At 40.2% G+C, this 16654-nt stretch overlaps 1 protein-coding gene across 1 annotated transcript in view; it reads left to right on the forward strand.

The window, feature by feature from the left end:
* RCL1 (RNA terminal phosphate cyclase like 1) overlaps positions 1 to 16654 on the forward strand; it is a 59438-nt gene that overhangs the window by 5057 nt on the left and 37727 nt on the right. The window contains exons 2-3 of the mRNA XM_007452925.1: positions 10268 to 10339; positions 13370 to 13545. Coding sequence (XP_007452987.1) covers positions 10268 to 10339; positions 13370 to 13545 — 248 coding nt within the window. The remainder of the gene's footprint in view (positions 1 to 10267; positions 10340 to 13369; positions 13546 to 16654) is intronic.

A 16654-nucleotide genomic window follows, 5' to 3' on the forward strand; every position in this document is an offset into this window, starting at 1 on the left:
CCCCCCCCGCCAACCCGCAGAAGTCAGTGAGTAGGACAGAAAGTTCTAATCCTCTAATCATTTGGTTTTTGTTTTGTTTTGTTTTTTTTTGCTGTACGAGGGCCTCTCACTGTTGTGGCCTCTCCCGTTGCGGAGCACAGCCTCCAGACGTGCAGGCTCAGCGGCCATGGCTCATGGACCCAGCCGCTCCGCGGCGTGTGGGATCTTCCCGGACCGGGGCATGAACCTGCGTCCCCTGCATCTGCAGGCAGACTCTCAACCACTGCGCCACCAGGGAAGCCCCTAATCATTTGGTTTTTCTGGTGATCAGCCCCATCCTGAGGCTGTCTAGGGGCTCCACCCTAAGTCAACTCATAGCATAAAGTCAGGTGTGCTCAAAAGGGCCTCTGTATATGAATAACTTAAAAGAGACTCCTGTGGCTCTGGAACTTTCAAGGGTTTTAGGAGCTCTGTGCCAGGAACAAAGACCAAATACATTTCTTTTTTTTTTTTGTGGTACGCGGGCCTCTCACTGTTGCGGCCTCTCCCGTTGCGGAGCGCAGGCTCCTCCGGACGCGCAGACTCAGCGGCCATGGCTCACGGGCCCAGCCGCTCTGCAGCATGTGGGATCCTCCCGGACCGGGGCACGAACCCGCGTCCCTTGCATCGGCAGGCGGACTCTCAACCACTTGCGCCACCAGGAAGCCCCCAATACATTTCTTGTTATACCACAAGGATGCACCTATACTTTATTTCAGTATTGTTTGGGACTCAAAGTTGTTGATAACTAGAATTGGGGGAGGCTTGACGACTATACTAATGATAAGTGTAGATTTTATATTCCTACCAGCAATGTAGGCATGATTCAGTTTCTCTGCATTCTTGCCAGCATTTGGTGTTGTCACTATTTTTAATTTTAGCCTTTCTGATTAGTGTGTAGTGCCGTCTTCTAGTTTAATTTGCATATTCCTGATGGCTAATGATATTAAACAGCTTTTCATGTCTTTTGCCATTTTCTATTAAGATTTTTTTCTTTTTCTGTTAGGTTTTGAGAGTTCTTTACATATTCTAGTCCTTTGTCAAATATGTGGTTTCCTAGTATTTTATCCCACTCTATGGCTTGTCTTTTTATTCTCTTAACATGGTCTTTTGCAGAGGGAAAGTTTTAATGAAATAGAATTTATCAAAGTTTTCTTTTATTGCTTGTGCTTTTGGTGTTAAGAACTGTTTGCCTAGCCCTAGATCCTGAAGATTTTCTCCTAAAAGTTTTATAGTTTTACATTTTATATTTAAGTTAATTTTTTTGTATGAGGTTTAAAACTTAGGTCGATGTTCCTTTTTTTTTTGCCTATGGATGTCCAACTGCTCTAGCACCCTTTGTGGAAATGGCTATCTTTCTTCCATTTAATCACTGTTGCATCTTTGTAAAAAACCAGTTGGGCATACTGTGTGGGTCTCTTTCTGGATTCTCTGTTCTGTTCCACTGATCTATATGTCTATCCCTTTGTCCGTACCACAACTGTCTTGATTACTATATGTATATAATAAATTTTGAATTTGGGTAGGCTGATCCCTCCAACTTTATTCTTATTTTTCATGATTGTTTTAGCTATTCTAGTTCCTTTGCCTTTTCATATAAAGTTTAGAATAATCTTGTCTTCATCTATACAAAAAATTCTTGTTAGGATTTGACAGGAGCTGTGTTAAACCTATATGATAACTTAGGGAGAGTTACCCATCTTTACTGTATTTGAGTCTTCCAATTCATAAACATAGTATATCTCTCCATTGATTTAGATCTTTGTTTTCTTTCATCAGCATTGTGTAGTTTTTAGCATATAAGTCCTGTACATGTTTTGTTAATTTACACCTAAATGTTTCACTTTTTTGAGCAATTGTAAAGGGTATCTTATTTTAAATTTTGGTCTCCATGTGTTTATTGGTAGTATATAGAAATACAATTCATTTTTTTTTGATGCTTGTCTTGTGTCCTGCAACCTTGCTGAATTTACTTACAAGTTCTTTTTTGGGGGGGCTGCATTGGGTCTTTGTTGCTGCGTGCAAGCTTTCTGTAGTTGTGGTGAGCAGGGGATACTCTTTGTTGCAGTGTGTGGGCTTCTCATTGTGGTGGCTTCTCTTGTTGTGGAGCGTGGGCTCTAGGAGTGCAGGCTTCAGTAGTTGCAGCGCATGGGCTCAGTAGTTGTGGCACACGGGCTTAGTTGCTCCATGGCATGTGGGATCTTCCTGGACCAGGGATCAAACCTGTGTCCCCTGCATTGGCAAGCAGATTCTCAACCACTGTGCCACTAGGGAAGTCCCCTACTTAAAAGTTCTAAGTGTGTGTTTTTGCTGTTGTTGTTGTTAGATTCTTTGGGATTTTTTATGTGAACAGTCATGTCATCTGCAAATAGGAACAGTTTTATTTCTTCTTTTCTGAACTTTATGCCTTTTATTTCCCCCTTATTGCAGTGGGTAGGACATCTAGGACTATGTTAAATAAATGTAATGAGGGCAAGCTTCCTTACCTTGTTCCCTATCCTAAGGAGAAAGTGTCCACTGTTTGGCCACAATGTATAATGTTAGCTGTATATTTTTTAGATGTTTTTTATCAAGTTGAGGAAATTCTCTTCTATTCCTATTTTTCTAAGACTTGTGTGTGTGTGTGAATGAGTGTTGTATTTTGTCAAATGCTTTTTCTGTGCCAATTGATGTGATCATGTGATTGTTCTTCTTTAGTCTGTTAATATGGTATATTGCATGGATTGATTTTCAAATATTGAAGCAGCCTTGCATTCCTGGAATAAACCCCACTTGTTCATGGTGTGTAATTCTTTTTCTATATTGCTGGATTTTATTTGCTAACATTTTGTTAAAGATTTTTGGGTATATATTCATAAGTTATACTGATTTGTAGTTTTCTTTTTTGTACTGTCTTTGTCTGGTTTTGGTATTTTAAACTAGAATAATACTAGCTTAAAATGAATTGGAAACAGTTTCCTTTTGGTCTTCTAAAAGAGATTGTGTAGAATTGATTTTAGTGCTTTAAATATTTGGTAGAATTCTCCAATGAAACTATAAAGGCCTAGAGATATCTTTTTGGGGAGTTTTAAAAAATATGATTTCAATTTCCTGAATGGTGATAGGGCTATTTAAATTATCCATTTCATTTGATGAGTTGTGGTAGTTTGTGTTTTTTGGAGAAGTGGTTCATTTCATCTAAATTGTTTTATATATGTAGAGTTCATAGTATTCTCTTATTATCCTTTTGATGTCTGCAGGATCTGTAGTGATATTCCCTGTTTCCTCATGTTGATTTGTGTCTTTTTTTTTTCAGTCTTGCTAGAGGTTTGTCATATTATTTATCTTCTTAAAGAGCCATCTATTTCACTGATTTTTCTCTATTTTTCTGTTTTCAATTTCATCTGTTTCTGCTATTTCTATTATTTCCTTCACTTCCTTTGGATTTATTTTGTACTTTTTCTAAGTTGAGGTGAGACGGATTATTGGAAACCTTTTCTCTTTTCTAATGTAGGCATTTAGTGCAATAAACTTCCCTCTCAAGACTGGTTTAGCTGTGTCCCACAAATTTTGATGTCATGTTTTAATTTTCATTCAGTTCAATGTGTTTTTTCTTGCCTTTAAGACTTCCTCTTCGAGGGCTTCCCTGGTGGCGCAGTGGTTGAGAGTCCACCTGCCGATGCAGGGGACATGGGTTCGTGCCCCGGTCCGGGAAGATCCCACATGCCGTGGAGCGGCTGGGGCCGTGAGCCATGGCCGCTGAGCCTGCGCGTCTGGAGCCTGTGCTCCACAACGGGAGAGGCCACAACAGTGAGAGGCCCGCATACCACAAAAAAAAAAAAAAGACTTGCTCTTTGATCCATGGATTATTTATAAGTGTGTTGTTTAACTTCCAAGTGTGGGTATATTTTCCAGTTATCATTTTGTTATTGATTTCAGTTTGATTTCATTATGTTTGGAGAACATGCTCTGTATTCATTTCAATTACTTTAAATTTGTTGATGTTTTTTAATGGCCCAAGATTTGGTCTATCTTCATGTATGTTCCATGGGCTCTTGGAAAGAATGTATATTCTGCTGTTGTGAGTTGGGTGTTCTATAAATGTTGATTGGATTCTGTTGGTTGATGGCATTGTTGAGTTCTCCTTTCAGTTTGAACAGTTTTAGTTTTATATATTTTGCCCCTTCATTGTTTGGTGCATTTAGGCTTGCTCTGTCTTCTTGGTGGATTGGCCCTTTTATTATTATGTAATGTCCTGCTGCATCTTTAGTAATTTCCTGAGGTGGAGGAAATACTCTAGTGCTTTAGGGTTAGAGAAAGGTTAGGTTAGAGAAAGGAAAGGACTAGAACTGAAGATATTGGATACAAATAAGAAACTTGAAGGTGGTAAAAACAGGATAAATCAGAGAAATAAGTTGCCCTTTGTTGAGTTCACTTCTTTTACAGGTTTTTACATAAGCAAAATAAAATATCTAGGAAAATTTGAAGGTATGGGGCAAAAAAGTAACCTTCATTGATGATTATTATACGTAAAGCAGCAGTAAAAAAAATTTTTGTGCAATAGTCTAGCATATTTCTATTTCTGTGGGATAGAGTTCTAGATGTGGAATTGGCAGGTCAAAAATTATGCTTTAAAATAAAAAATGGGAATGTGGGGTCAAATCAAAGTGTGTGAAATCCTTTTGCTTAATTGGTAAGGTAGCCTTTCCCTCAATTGTTATTTCTTCCTTGTAGTGACACTGTGTTTTTTTGAGATATATTTAATCACATTTCTAGTATCATGGTAAATTTGAGAGATGATTGGGTTTCTTTGCTTTTCTCATATTTTAAAAGATGTTATTACTTTGAACTTGATTTTTTAAAATAAACTTATCAAATTATACTACACATTAAGAAAAGTGCACAAGCTTAATGAATTGATGAATTATGGCTAAGTGGATATACCTAGGTAGCCATTATGCATGTCAAGAAATAAAACATAACCAGCAACCCACAAAACCCCTCTCATGCTTGCTTCCAGTCACACCATTTCCTCCCATCCCCAGTGTAAACATTAAATTGACTTTTTACACCATAGATTAGGTTTCTAAAATATTAACCATGGTTTATATAGGTGGAGTCATAGAGTACGTATTTTGTGTGTGTCTGGCTTTAATTCTGTATTGTGTTTGTGAGATGCATCTTTGTTGTAGCAGCAATAGTTTGTGGATTTTCATTGCTGTGTCATGATACTACATTTTATTACTACGTCACAATTTATGTACTCTATGTTTAAATAACTTCATCAGTGCTCTTTTCTGTTTATTACTTGATGAATTTTCGCATTCCCTTTGTTTTGGGTTTATCTTTTTTTTTTTTTCTGTACACGGGCCTCTCACTGTTGTGGCCTCTCCCGTTGCGGAGCACAGGCTCTGGACGTGCAGGCCCAGCGGCCGTGGCTCACGGGCCCAGCCGCTCCACGACATGTGGGATCTTCCCGGACCGGGGCACAAACCCGTATCCCCTGCATCGGCAGGCGAACTCTCAACCACTACGCCACCAGGGAAGCCCTGGGTTTATCTTTTTGTGCCTTTTTAAAAATTTCTTTTATCGGTTTTGATTTGTTATCTTTTTACATAACCATCCATTTTAATTCCAAATGTGTCAGTAAATAATAGAGAATAGTCTACCATAAAAGCTCTCAATCTTTTGTATTATATTTTTTATTTTATTAATTCACATTTTCTTTCCTTTTACAAATGAATGAGGATATTGATTTGTGTTGTATTTTTTTCAATGAATTAGCTCTTTTTCTGCTATGTTTTCCATTTTGTTTATCTCTTCTTTTGAGATTATTATTGTCATTTATTTTTTAGCTTGAAATTTTGTTCCATTTCTAAAATCTCAGTTCATTGTTCTCTTGCTTTTCTTTTTCTTGTATTTTTTTTTTTTTGCGGTACGCGGGCCTCTCACCATTGTGGCCTCTCCTGCTGCGGAGCAACAGGCTCCGGACGTGCAGGCTCAGCAGCCATGGCCCACAGGCCCAGCCGCTCCACGGCATGTGGGATCCTCCTGGACCGGGGCATGAACCCGCGTCCCCTGCATCGGCAGGCGGACTCCCAACCACTGCGCCACCAGGGAAGCCCTCTTTTTCTTAATTACTAAAGTGTTTAGAGTGGTAAGTTTTTCTTTTGTAGACCCCCATATATTTTGATAAAATTGATATGTCTCTTTAATATATTTTTCTTGACCTATTCATAACTTAGGAAAGATGTTATGTAAATATTTCTTTAAGTTAAAGTATAATTTATTATCTATCACATTATGCATAATTACATAAAATACATAAATTTTTTATATGTACCTTATTTTCAAGTGAGCAGACATCTTTTAATTTATTCTGAGACTTGGGTGTATGTAATTTCTACCTTTTTGGATTTAATGATGAAAATAATGACTCCTAATTTCATGTGTTAATAGTTTGCTGTCTTACTTTTTAGTTATCTCTAACAAAATTGAAGTCACACTGTATATATTGCTTAAAATTTTTTTTCTTAATGTAGTGTGAACATCTCCCTATGTAATTAAGCAGTTTAAAAAAAATAATGGCTATATTGTATTATAAATATCTTTAATAGGCTATTTAATGAGAGCATTGTTTATTGGCTCTTTAAATTGTTACAATACCTTTATTTGTATTTTTCAATTTAATTTTTAGGTGTTTTTTTAAAACACGTACACATGACATGAAATTCAAAGGGAACAAAATGGTTTACAAAGTCTGTCTTTGTCTGTCTGTCTGTCTCTTTCCCAATCTTCTTTCCCTGTGAAGCAAACAGTGTCGTTGGTTTGTTGTGTTTCTTTTCAGGGCTGTTTTTCCTGTAAATAAGCAAGTACACATTTTTTCCTTTCTCAAAGACCATCTGCATCTTACTTTTTTTCCACTCAGTATACTATGGAGATGTTTCATATCAGTATATTAAAAAAAAACCTTATTAATTTTATAGCAGCAGAGTGTTCTGGTATGTAGATGTGTCATAATTTATTTAAGCAGACTAATATTTCTAGAATTTGAGTTGCGTTACAATACTTTCAAGTGAAACTGCTTATTGAGATTTTTTTTTTTTTAAATCCTTGTTTTTAAAGTATAGATCTTGTTATAAAGTATAGATCTTTAGATTATATTCCTTCTCTTGCTCCCCTTCTTGGAGACATGGTTTTACCTTTCTTAGTGAGGAATGGGTTGGGTTGATGACCACCACTAAGTCTTCTAGAAGTTACCAGCCCCTTTAAAGAAATGATGCGTTCACTTCTTTGGGGGCTAGGGAAGTGGGGAGGGCAGTAGGTATGGGAGTTAGTATTTAAGAAATCCCGAAACTGATGGTCCTGATAGTACAGATTTGTTTAAAATATGAAATACAATAACGTAAAAAATTCGTAAGACATAAGACATTCATAATCCTAGTCTTATAGGATTATAAAATGAACATCTGTGTGATCCCATCCAGGTCAAGAAATAGAACATTGTGCACACCTGTGTGCCTCTTTCATTCACCACTCCCTTCCATGCCCCTAATGGTTGCCAGTCTGCTGACCATTATGGTCTTCATGTTGATTCTCTTTCTAGCTGTGTAACCTAATTATGTATATTCCTAAACCATCCAGTAAAATTGTGCTTGTGCTTGTGCTTATTTTGGGGATTTTTTTCCCCCTAATGTTGTTAGATATCTGACGTTCTGTACTCGTGGGAGGAGTCTTGAAGAAGTGAAGGGGCAAGGAATCCTTTACATCTTGTCTTAATGAAGTTTGAGACTTCAGTCTGACTATTATTAGGAGAACTTGAGATCTTTTTCATACCAGGTGATGCAGCTATATCTTCACTGTTACCAGGATTCTGGAACTAGCTCTGGGTTGGTTCTTTGAAGTACTGCTTCTGAAGAACCTGTTTACTGTGACCAGGGGATGGTCCTGCCTGGAGGTCTCTTTAGGTTCCCATTCTCTTCCTACTCATGTTCCTCTGCTGGGCGTTTTTAATTGTGTTCATGCTCAAGAGTCCCCGTGGATTACAAAAAGAAAAAAAAAAAACAGCAGATAAAAACTACTTCTAAAGTAATTTTGTTTTCTTTTCTTTCCTAATCTGTAAAAGCTATGGAGTTGATAATCTTCGGCTTTATTCATAAATGCTTGTTCCTCTCTCCCATTTAGGCACTGTGAAAGCTTGAGCAAATCAAGGGTTTTCCGTTTTTGTGCAGAATACCTTGCATTTTCCGTAAACATAAGTAGAAAGTGGCATTGTGTTGTATAGATCATGCCTACTTTTTAAAAACATAGAATATTCTATATAAAAAGACCATAGAAATCATCTAGTTCGATTTTGTAGTTGAGTTACTTTTGAACTTTTGTGTTGCTACTTATACCACAACCTAATACACATACAAGTATATGTAAAACTGAGACTAAAATTTCATGAACAGCACCCTTACTATGTAACTCTGATACTGTCTTTCTGTTCTAATTTCATTAAAAATAAATGTAGACTGGGGACTTATTAAATCATCTGCAGGGTCCTTCAGTTAAATCATTGCCTACAGTTGAAAGGTACCATAATTTTCTAGAGGAAGAGGTTGACTCTGAGGGATTAAACTGAGTTATGGTGTGGTTCAGAGCATTGACTTTGGAGAAGGGCAGGCCTTGGGTTCAAATCCTGACTCTGCCACTTGCCAGTTGTTTAACCAGGGCAAGCTAGAGGGCATTCTTGGGCCTCAGCCTTCTGTAAAATGGGAAACACTTCCTGCTTACTGGTTATAAGGATTACATAGGTAAGCATTAATACACAGCTGCTGTTATTAGCCATTATGCCTTGTTTCAGGGCTTAAGGGAGTTTCTCTGACTTCTGGCCCAGTGCTCTTTGTAAAGATTGCAGAATCTGCTATGACAGGAGTTATGGGACAGTGTTAAGTAACAGAACAGGTAGATGGGAATTGCTTAGTCCATCTGCTTCACCCTTTGGGATCAGTTTAGGTGACCTCTAAGGTCTGTGCTCTCAAACTCTGCTAGTCTATTGTAGAAGTAGGAACTGCCTGAAAGCGTCAGGCAGTCCCCATGCCTTCAGTGCAGAAGACTTGGTCTTCCTTGTTCCCGTTCATGGGAGCGAGGTTGAAGCTAAAGCCTGTGTGTGTGTGTGTGTGTGTGTGTATGTGTGTGTGTGTGTGTGTGTGTGTGTGTGTGTGTGTGTGTGTAAAATCTACCGAGGAGGACAGAGGATCTTTAATCCTGAGTCTTCACTCTACCTCTTCCCATATTTCACATTTAAAATCTACCCTTCCCCACCTTGTAAAGAATAACCAGCTTTTATATTCTAGATAACAATTTATTCATAAAAGTAATTGAAGCAGATTTACACATTAAAATTTAAACAAGAAGACTAAATTCATATAAAATCCTCCTATGAAGAGAAACCCATTTATTAACATTTTGTATTTTTTCTTCCAGTCTTTTTTCATGCATTAAAAAGGTGGCAGTAATACTGTATATTCAGGCACCTTTGTAATAAAATTAAAAACTGAACTGATTAGATAGCTTCTAGATCAGTAAACGATAGAGGAAAGGAGCCAGGGATGCTTTGTTGAATGGGAGAGACGGTAACCTCTTACTGCCTCTGAGATGGAAGGGTGGTCCTCGATTTAATTTTCCTTGTCAGGTGTTCTGCGGCAAGTAAGAATTTGAGTTTAAAACTCTTTCCTACTTTCTGCTCTTTCTCCCTTATCTGGCACACACTCCTGAGGTCAGGAGGACAGGTGGGTGTTATTCTGCTAAAATTAATATCCCATTAGATTGCTGGTAGAATTGCTATTTTTTGGTGGAATACGGAAACTGAGTTGTTTCTAATAGTTCTACTAAACATATATATGCTAGTCAGTGCTTTTTTTTTTTTTGCGATATGTGGGCCTCTCACTGTTGTGGCCTCTCCCGTTGCCGGACGCGCAAGCTCAGCGGCCATGGCTCACGGGCCCAGCCACTCCGCGGCATGTGGGATCCTCCCAGACCAGGGCACGAACCCGCGTCCCCTGCATCGGCAGGCGGACCCCCAACCACTGCGCCACCAGGGAGGCCCCCTAGTCAGTGCTTTTTAACTGCTTCAGATTCCTTAGCCAGTTAGCCACCCAGGTCCTGAGAAGAACCCAGGTATGATGCAGGAAGTAACCTACCCCGCACTGCAGTACTTGAATGGGATGTGCTCTGGAAATGGTGACCTAGCATGAGGCCAATCTGTTTTCTTTTCTCCCCACAGATTTTGAAGCCAGCTTCATAAGGCTGTTGGACAAAATAACTAATGGTTCTCGAATTGAAATAAACCAAACAGGTAAGCTCCTTTTCTTCCCATTCCTGAAAGCACCTACATGTAATACTTAAATATTCCTCTTTTTGATGGTATAAATATTGTATTTGGATGGAAAGACCCAGTTTCCTATCTGTGATACAATTGTCTGGAGATGGTATGTGAAATCTGCCAATTTAAGGAGAATACACTTGATTTAAGTAAGTTAGAAGAGTTGAAAATTTCAGATCAACAGACGAGCACCTCTTCTTTTTAAACAGTAAAAACACTTTATACCTAACATTTATATACAACTTTTCAATGTCCATTTAACTTATGTTGTCACAATAAAATCTTCCAACAAACTGTCTGAGGTAGTTGTATGTGCTGAATTTTTTTTTTTATTTTGTCTTTTAAAGTAAGTTTATACAAGTATATGCAAAAAATGTGAAAAATCCCTTCACCCTGTTCCCTCTTCCGTTCTCTCTCCCAGGGGCAGCGGTGGTCACAGTGTGGGGACTGTGTCCTGGTCTCCTTTATGTGCATTTGCTTACGTGGGCACTTTTGTATGTCAAACCATCAACAGGGTCATGCTCTTCTTGTTGTTCTGCAGCCAGTTTTTTTCATTAGCACAGATGTCTCAGGGAATTTTCTTGCCAGGCACATGCAGGTCCATCTCAGTATTTCAGTGGGCCTTATATTGTATTCTACCGTATGGAAGCATGATAACTTATTTAACTGTTCCCTACTGATAACTTATTTAACTGTTCCCTACTGATAAACATATAGGTTGTTTCTATATGTTTTTTGTCTGAGTGGTTTTTTTTGTTTGTTTGTTTTGGGGTTTTTTGCTGTTGGAAACTTTTTTTTTTAATAAAATAAATTAATTAATTTATGGCTGCATTGGGTCTTCGTTGCTGCACGCGGGCTTTCCTTAGTCGTGGCAAGCAGGGGCTACTCTTCGTTGTGGTGTGCGGGCTTCTCAATGCGGTGGCTTCTCTTGTGGATCAGGGGCTCTAGGTGCGTGGGCTTCAGTAGTTGTGGCACACAGACTCAGTAGTTGTGGCTCATGGGCTTAGTTGCTCCACAGCATGTGGGATCTTCCCAGACCAGGGTTCAATCCCGTTTCCCCTGCATTGGCAGGCAGATTCTTAACCACTGTGCCACCAGAGAAGCCCCCTAGAAACTCTTTTATCTACATTGTTAGACGATCATGGCAAGCATCCTTTGGCTCCATTTACTATGTGCCTTTGCTCATATATTCAACAAAGGAAACTGAACTTTTCTGTGTGTTGGCTCTCTTAAGAAAGAAGACAAGCTTGGCTTCATAAGTGGCCATGGGACTTGTTGATCTGTAGCAGGTTTCAGGCATAAAACATCAGATGCCCTTTGCAAGCTATGATTCCCTTAGTCTTCCTTGGCTTGTTTACTTTGAAATTGCTGGGGATTTTTTTCAGCTATTTTTATTGGTGATTCAGAGAGCAGGTAGTTCTGTTCTTTTCTGGTCATATCTGCAACTTAGGTTGAGAAGTAAGACATTTACATGATCCTGCTTCTTTCCACCTCATATGTCTGTCCCTGCTCCCCCCACCCCAGGAAGCCTTCATTCTGATGATCTGGTCAGTTTATCATTTGGTTAATTTGCAGGCATAACAGATTTGCAGAGTTTAGTGGTTATAGAGTCTTTTCTCGGGGGAGGGAGGAGAGATTTTTGACCTAAAAGAAAGATTGTTTTGTGACTTTAATAGTATTTAGAATAACCAATGTAGAGTTTTTCCCACTTTGATCAGAATATGATTCTGATTGTGATGGTTGGGATTTTGGTTTTTAATATAGTAAAACCTGTATTTATTTTATGAAACTCCCAAGAGCTGCTTTTCTTTTCTTTTTTTTTTAAAGAATGTAGGGATTTTTTAAAATGTTTTTTTAGTTCTTTTTATTTATTTTTAATTTATTTATTTTATTTATTTTTGGCTGTGTTGAGTCTTCGTTGCTGCACGTGGGCTTTCTGTAGTTGCAGTGAGCGGGGGCTACTCTTCGTTGTGGTGTGTGGGCTTCTCATTGTAGTGGCTTCTCTTGCTGCGGAGCACGGGCTCTAGACGCACAGGCTTCAGTAGTTGTGGCACACGGGCTCAGTAGTTGTGGCTCGCGGGCTCTAGAGTGCAGGCTCAGTAGATGTGGCACACGGGCTTAGTTGCTGCGCGGCATGTGGGACCAGGACCAGGACCAGGGCTTGAACCCGTGTCCCCTGCATTGGTAGGCAGATTCTTAACCACTGCGCCACCAGGGAAGCCTAGAGCTGCTTTTCTTTTGGTGACTAAACATAGTTCCTTCCTCTAATGTTAAATTTCTTTATTGGTAAATTGTGCCAGAAGACATTGGCCAAAGATTATTAGCATCAAAAATACTGTGTTCACTTATTCATACTCCCTGAATCATCTATTTTATTTGGTTCTTCCTCTAATATGTAAACCTAGTAAGAAACTTTTTAGATGATGTGAATATTTGAAAGAATAAATAAAGATAACAAAGAGTTTCCACTAAAGCTGTTCAATAATTTTAGCCATTTCCATTTGTTACTATTAAATTAAAATAGCTACTGTTAATGGAAGTAAGTGCCATAAAGTACTTGCCTTCTCTAGGTACCTTGTTTGGTGAGTGTGGTATATGGGGAATTTCATTTTCCGGGCCTAGAAGAAGCTGATTGCCGGCATGATGATTTCAGAACATCACTTGTAAACCCCACATCAGCACAGTCTGAGAGTGTGCTGTTGGGAGACTAGGGTGCCTGTTAGGATATCTCCTCTGTGCCCTGCCACGGCTTTGGCAGTTCAGATGGCTCAGGGAGGGGTTTAATTTATTACTGTTTATTAAATTACACTCACAGTTTATTATTGTTACAGGGGCTTGACAGTAATGAGTCAGCTTTTGGAGTGAAGTATGTGGACTCTTAGGAATGGCATTTTGAACTGTCTTAGATGCCCTTGCCAGACTTTCCCCTTGGGACTTACTGCCTTCATTGCCTTTGTGACACTAAGTTTTTTTTCCTGCTGACTTTCTTTTCTCCGGTGTAAGGAACCACCTTATATTATCAGCCTGGCCTCTTGTATGGTGGGTCTGTGGAACATGACTGCAGCATCCTTCGCAGCATTGGGTATTATCTGGAAAGTCTTCTCTGCCTGGCTCCATTTATGAAGCACCCACTGAGAATAGTTCTGCGAGGAGTGACCAATGACCAGGTGGACCCTTCGGTGAGTAATGAGGCCATATGTGAGTTTTATTTGTCTCTTGTCACAACCCAACTTTTGAGAAACCAGTTCCTGATAACGCACAGGTGTATTGTAGAGAGTGTTTGTTTTGTTATTTACCTAGAAATTTAGAGGTTGATCACTCCAGGAGGGAGATGAGCCAAGACTCATAATCACCACATTCAGTCACAATGGTTAATGTTCGTCAAGGTGCCTTTCGTTGTCATGTCTAAGAACCTTCAGAACAGATGCTTGCCATCTCATCGTGGTTGACATGAAATATGACTCTGTTGGCTGAAGTGCATGAGAGTGGAATTTTCAAAAGGTCGTGTGATGGTTGAGGTTGGAAGGCAGCAGACTAACATTTTAGGCCGAGAATAACATCTCCTTGGCATTGCTGCAGCATGATCTGGACTCAGGCTTCAGCCATACACTTTAGGACTTCCTTCTTCTGAGAAGAGTCTGCAGGTGTAGAAAAAGGGCACAAGGGCAGGGAAGGTATATATGAGCGTTGCTAGTTTTGGGGCACCAGCACACTTCTTATTAAGCGTGCTAATTTTCCTGCCTGTGTAGGGAGGATAGCTTAATATACAGATAGAGTAGTCATTGTGGCTACCACAGCTGTCTTAATGCCAGTCTGGGATGGGTTTGTTTTGTATGTGTGTGGGAGGGTGAAGCAGAAGGTGAGGGAGATTGGCTGATTAGAGCAGGCCTGCCTTAGGCCTCTGGTAGTGGGGCAACGATCCCTCCCTTTGGCTGCTCTGCCTGTTCAGAGAAGCTATCTTCAAGCTGAGGGCCATGACGTGAAGTTCCCACTGAGGACGCTTATCTTCACCTCTGCAGACCTTGGACCAAGACCACTGAAGGAGTGGCTTCTGAGGCAGAATGTAAAGTGTGTGGCTTCCCTAACCAGGGAAGTCCAATTAGGTGGTGCACTTAGCCCCAAAGTGGGGACTGCTGGTATTTACCAGGGCACTGACTAGGGTATAAACACAGTTAATATGTTCTTAGGCATTAAGAGAATTATTCCCCAATTCTTGAATTCAGGTGCATAAACTCTTCTCAGGATCCTGAGTACCGTGCAAGATCTGAAATTCTTAGCTGTATAGGAATGTTGCATAAACTGTTGAGAATTTTAAAGTAATTTCAAATGATTGCTTTTTTCCAGAAGATTCTAGGAAATGGGTCCTTCAGTTAAAAGTATGAGAGGAGATCTCTACCATTTCCGATTGGGATGGGAAGGGGAAGGTGCCTTGAATGTTGGGAAAAGGCCCCAAAGCAGCCAGGAGACGCTGGCACTGTGTGTCCCAGTTTTGTTCTCTTTCTGTAATTGCCAGTGACCTTAAAAGCTTTTATCACTGGCAGTATTAAAATTTACATATTAACAGTGACAAAGATTAATTGATGAATTCCCTAGAAAGGGTACTTAATTCATTTTTTTGCAGAGTATTAAAAACCTTTTTTTGTTTGTTTGTTTTCACATGCCACAGGACTTTCTGCTTTTGCTGGCTGCATGACTAAAATGACCTTGGTTAGTGCCTGGCTCCAGCCCAGGATAAAATAAATACATCTAATCTTGGATAAAGAGTAACTTCTTCACCCTGTGGCTTCTTCATTTTGAACTTTCTCTTTAATGTGTGGTTTCCCCATCAGTTTCTGTCCACATCTACTGTCTGCACACAAGGATGAATACGATGAGTTCTGCCCGTAGGGAATGTGGTCTCACGGTGTGGACAGCTGTGAACACAGCTAGGGAGGCTGCAAGGCTGAATACCTCTGGACTCTCATAGAAGCACAAGCAAAGTGCTGAGGGCTAGGGAGGGCTTTCTGGAGGAAGGGAAGCCCCAGAGTCAGTCATGGTTTTAGGAAGATAACTATGGAGGTTGAGAGAAGGATGAATTGCAGAGGTGTCAACTGATTTGAACATTATGCAGAGGGGAGTGGAAGGGTAGGGACAGATATGAAGGGCAGTGTGGAGGGAGGGACTTCATAACTATACAACTAATTGGAGATGGGATAGGAGGAAGGGGTCATAAATAACTCCTTGATTTCTGTCCTGGTTGACTTGAAGGATGGTGATCAGAAAGAGGAAAACTGTGGTGGGGTGATGGATGATGTGTTTGATTTTGGTCCTGTTTCCTGAGATATTGCTGGGACATCCCTAGGGGATGTCCAGTTGAAAGTTGGAAATTATTGTCTGGAGCCTCAGAGATAGGTCATCAGGATCTTACCTACTGACATTTCACTCCCTAGGAGACCAAGATTGACCAGTGCCGAGGCTGAACACTGGCGGCTTTTTGGCTCAGTTAATCTGACAGGTGTTTTTCCTTTGGCCTGTACAGTGTGCTGGTAGTGGTGGTGGTGTGTGTTTCTGAATTGGTTGTTCATGTTTGAAACCCCAGAGTTTACATGGTAGTAGGTTGGTGTGGCAGCGCTGGATGGCTATTTCTCCACGACAGCCATCTGCTGGAGCTGAGTAGCACCTGCCCTCTCTGGATGAGGCATGAGATCTTCAGCTGGATACAGGTCTTAGCTGATCTCGTCATTCATTTAACTTCCCTTTTTGGCCTCTGTGGGCAGTAGAATTTTGGCCCTATGGTTCCAGGGACTGAGAATAATAAAGAAGAGGAATGAGCATGTAAGGTGTGAGTTGGGGGAAGAGGAGTTGCAGACAGCGACTGTGGAGATAGAAGTATTTGGAGAAGCCAAGCAGGAGTTGAATTCTGAGAAGCCAGGGATGATCCAAGAGTCAATCTCTGCAGGAGTTGAGTTGGTATTGGGCAGGGAGATTCGGCAGTGAGAAGTTTTATTGACCTTTGAGAGAACAGTGCCATTGGAATGCAAGGGCAGGCACAGGTTCAGAATGAGTAGGAAATAGAACCATGGAAGGTTAGGAGATTCTTCCAGAAGTTAGACAGGATGGTTCCTTAAGAGCTGAGGTTGGGAATTTTTAAACGAACAAAACTTGAACTTGTTTGTAGGCTGAGGCGAAGGTGTAATGGAGAAGGAAAGAGTTGAAATAAAAAGGGTTGGGGGGCTTCCCTGGTGCCGCAGTGGTTGAGAGTCCGCCTGCCAATGCAGGGGACACGGGTTCGTGCCCCGGTCCGGGAGG

This window comes from Lipotes vexillifer, unplaced genomic scaffold (assembly GCF_000442215.2).
Source record: "Lipotes vexillifer unplaced genomic scaffold, Lipotes_vexillifer_v1.1 scaffold1486, whole genome shotgun sequence".
NCBI classification, from domain to species: Eukaryota; Metazoa; Chordata; class Mammalia; order Artiodactyla; family Lipotidae; genus Lipotes; species Lipotes vexillifer.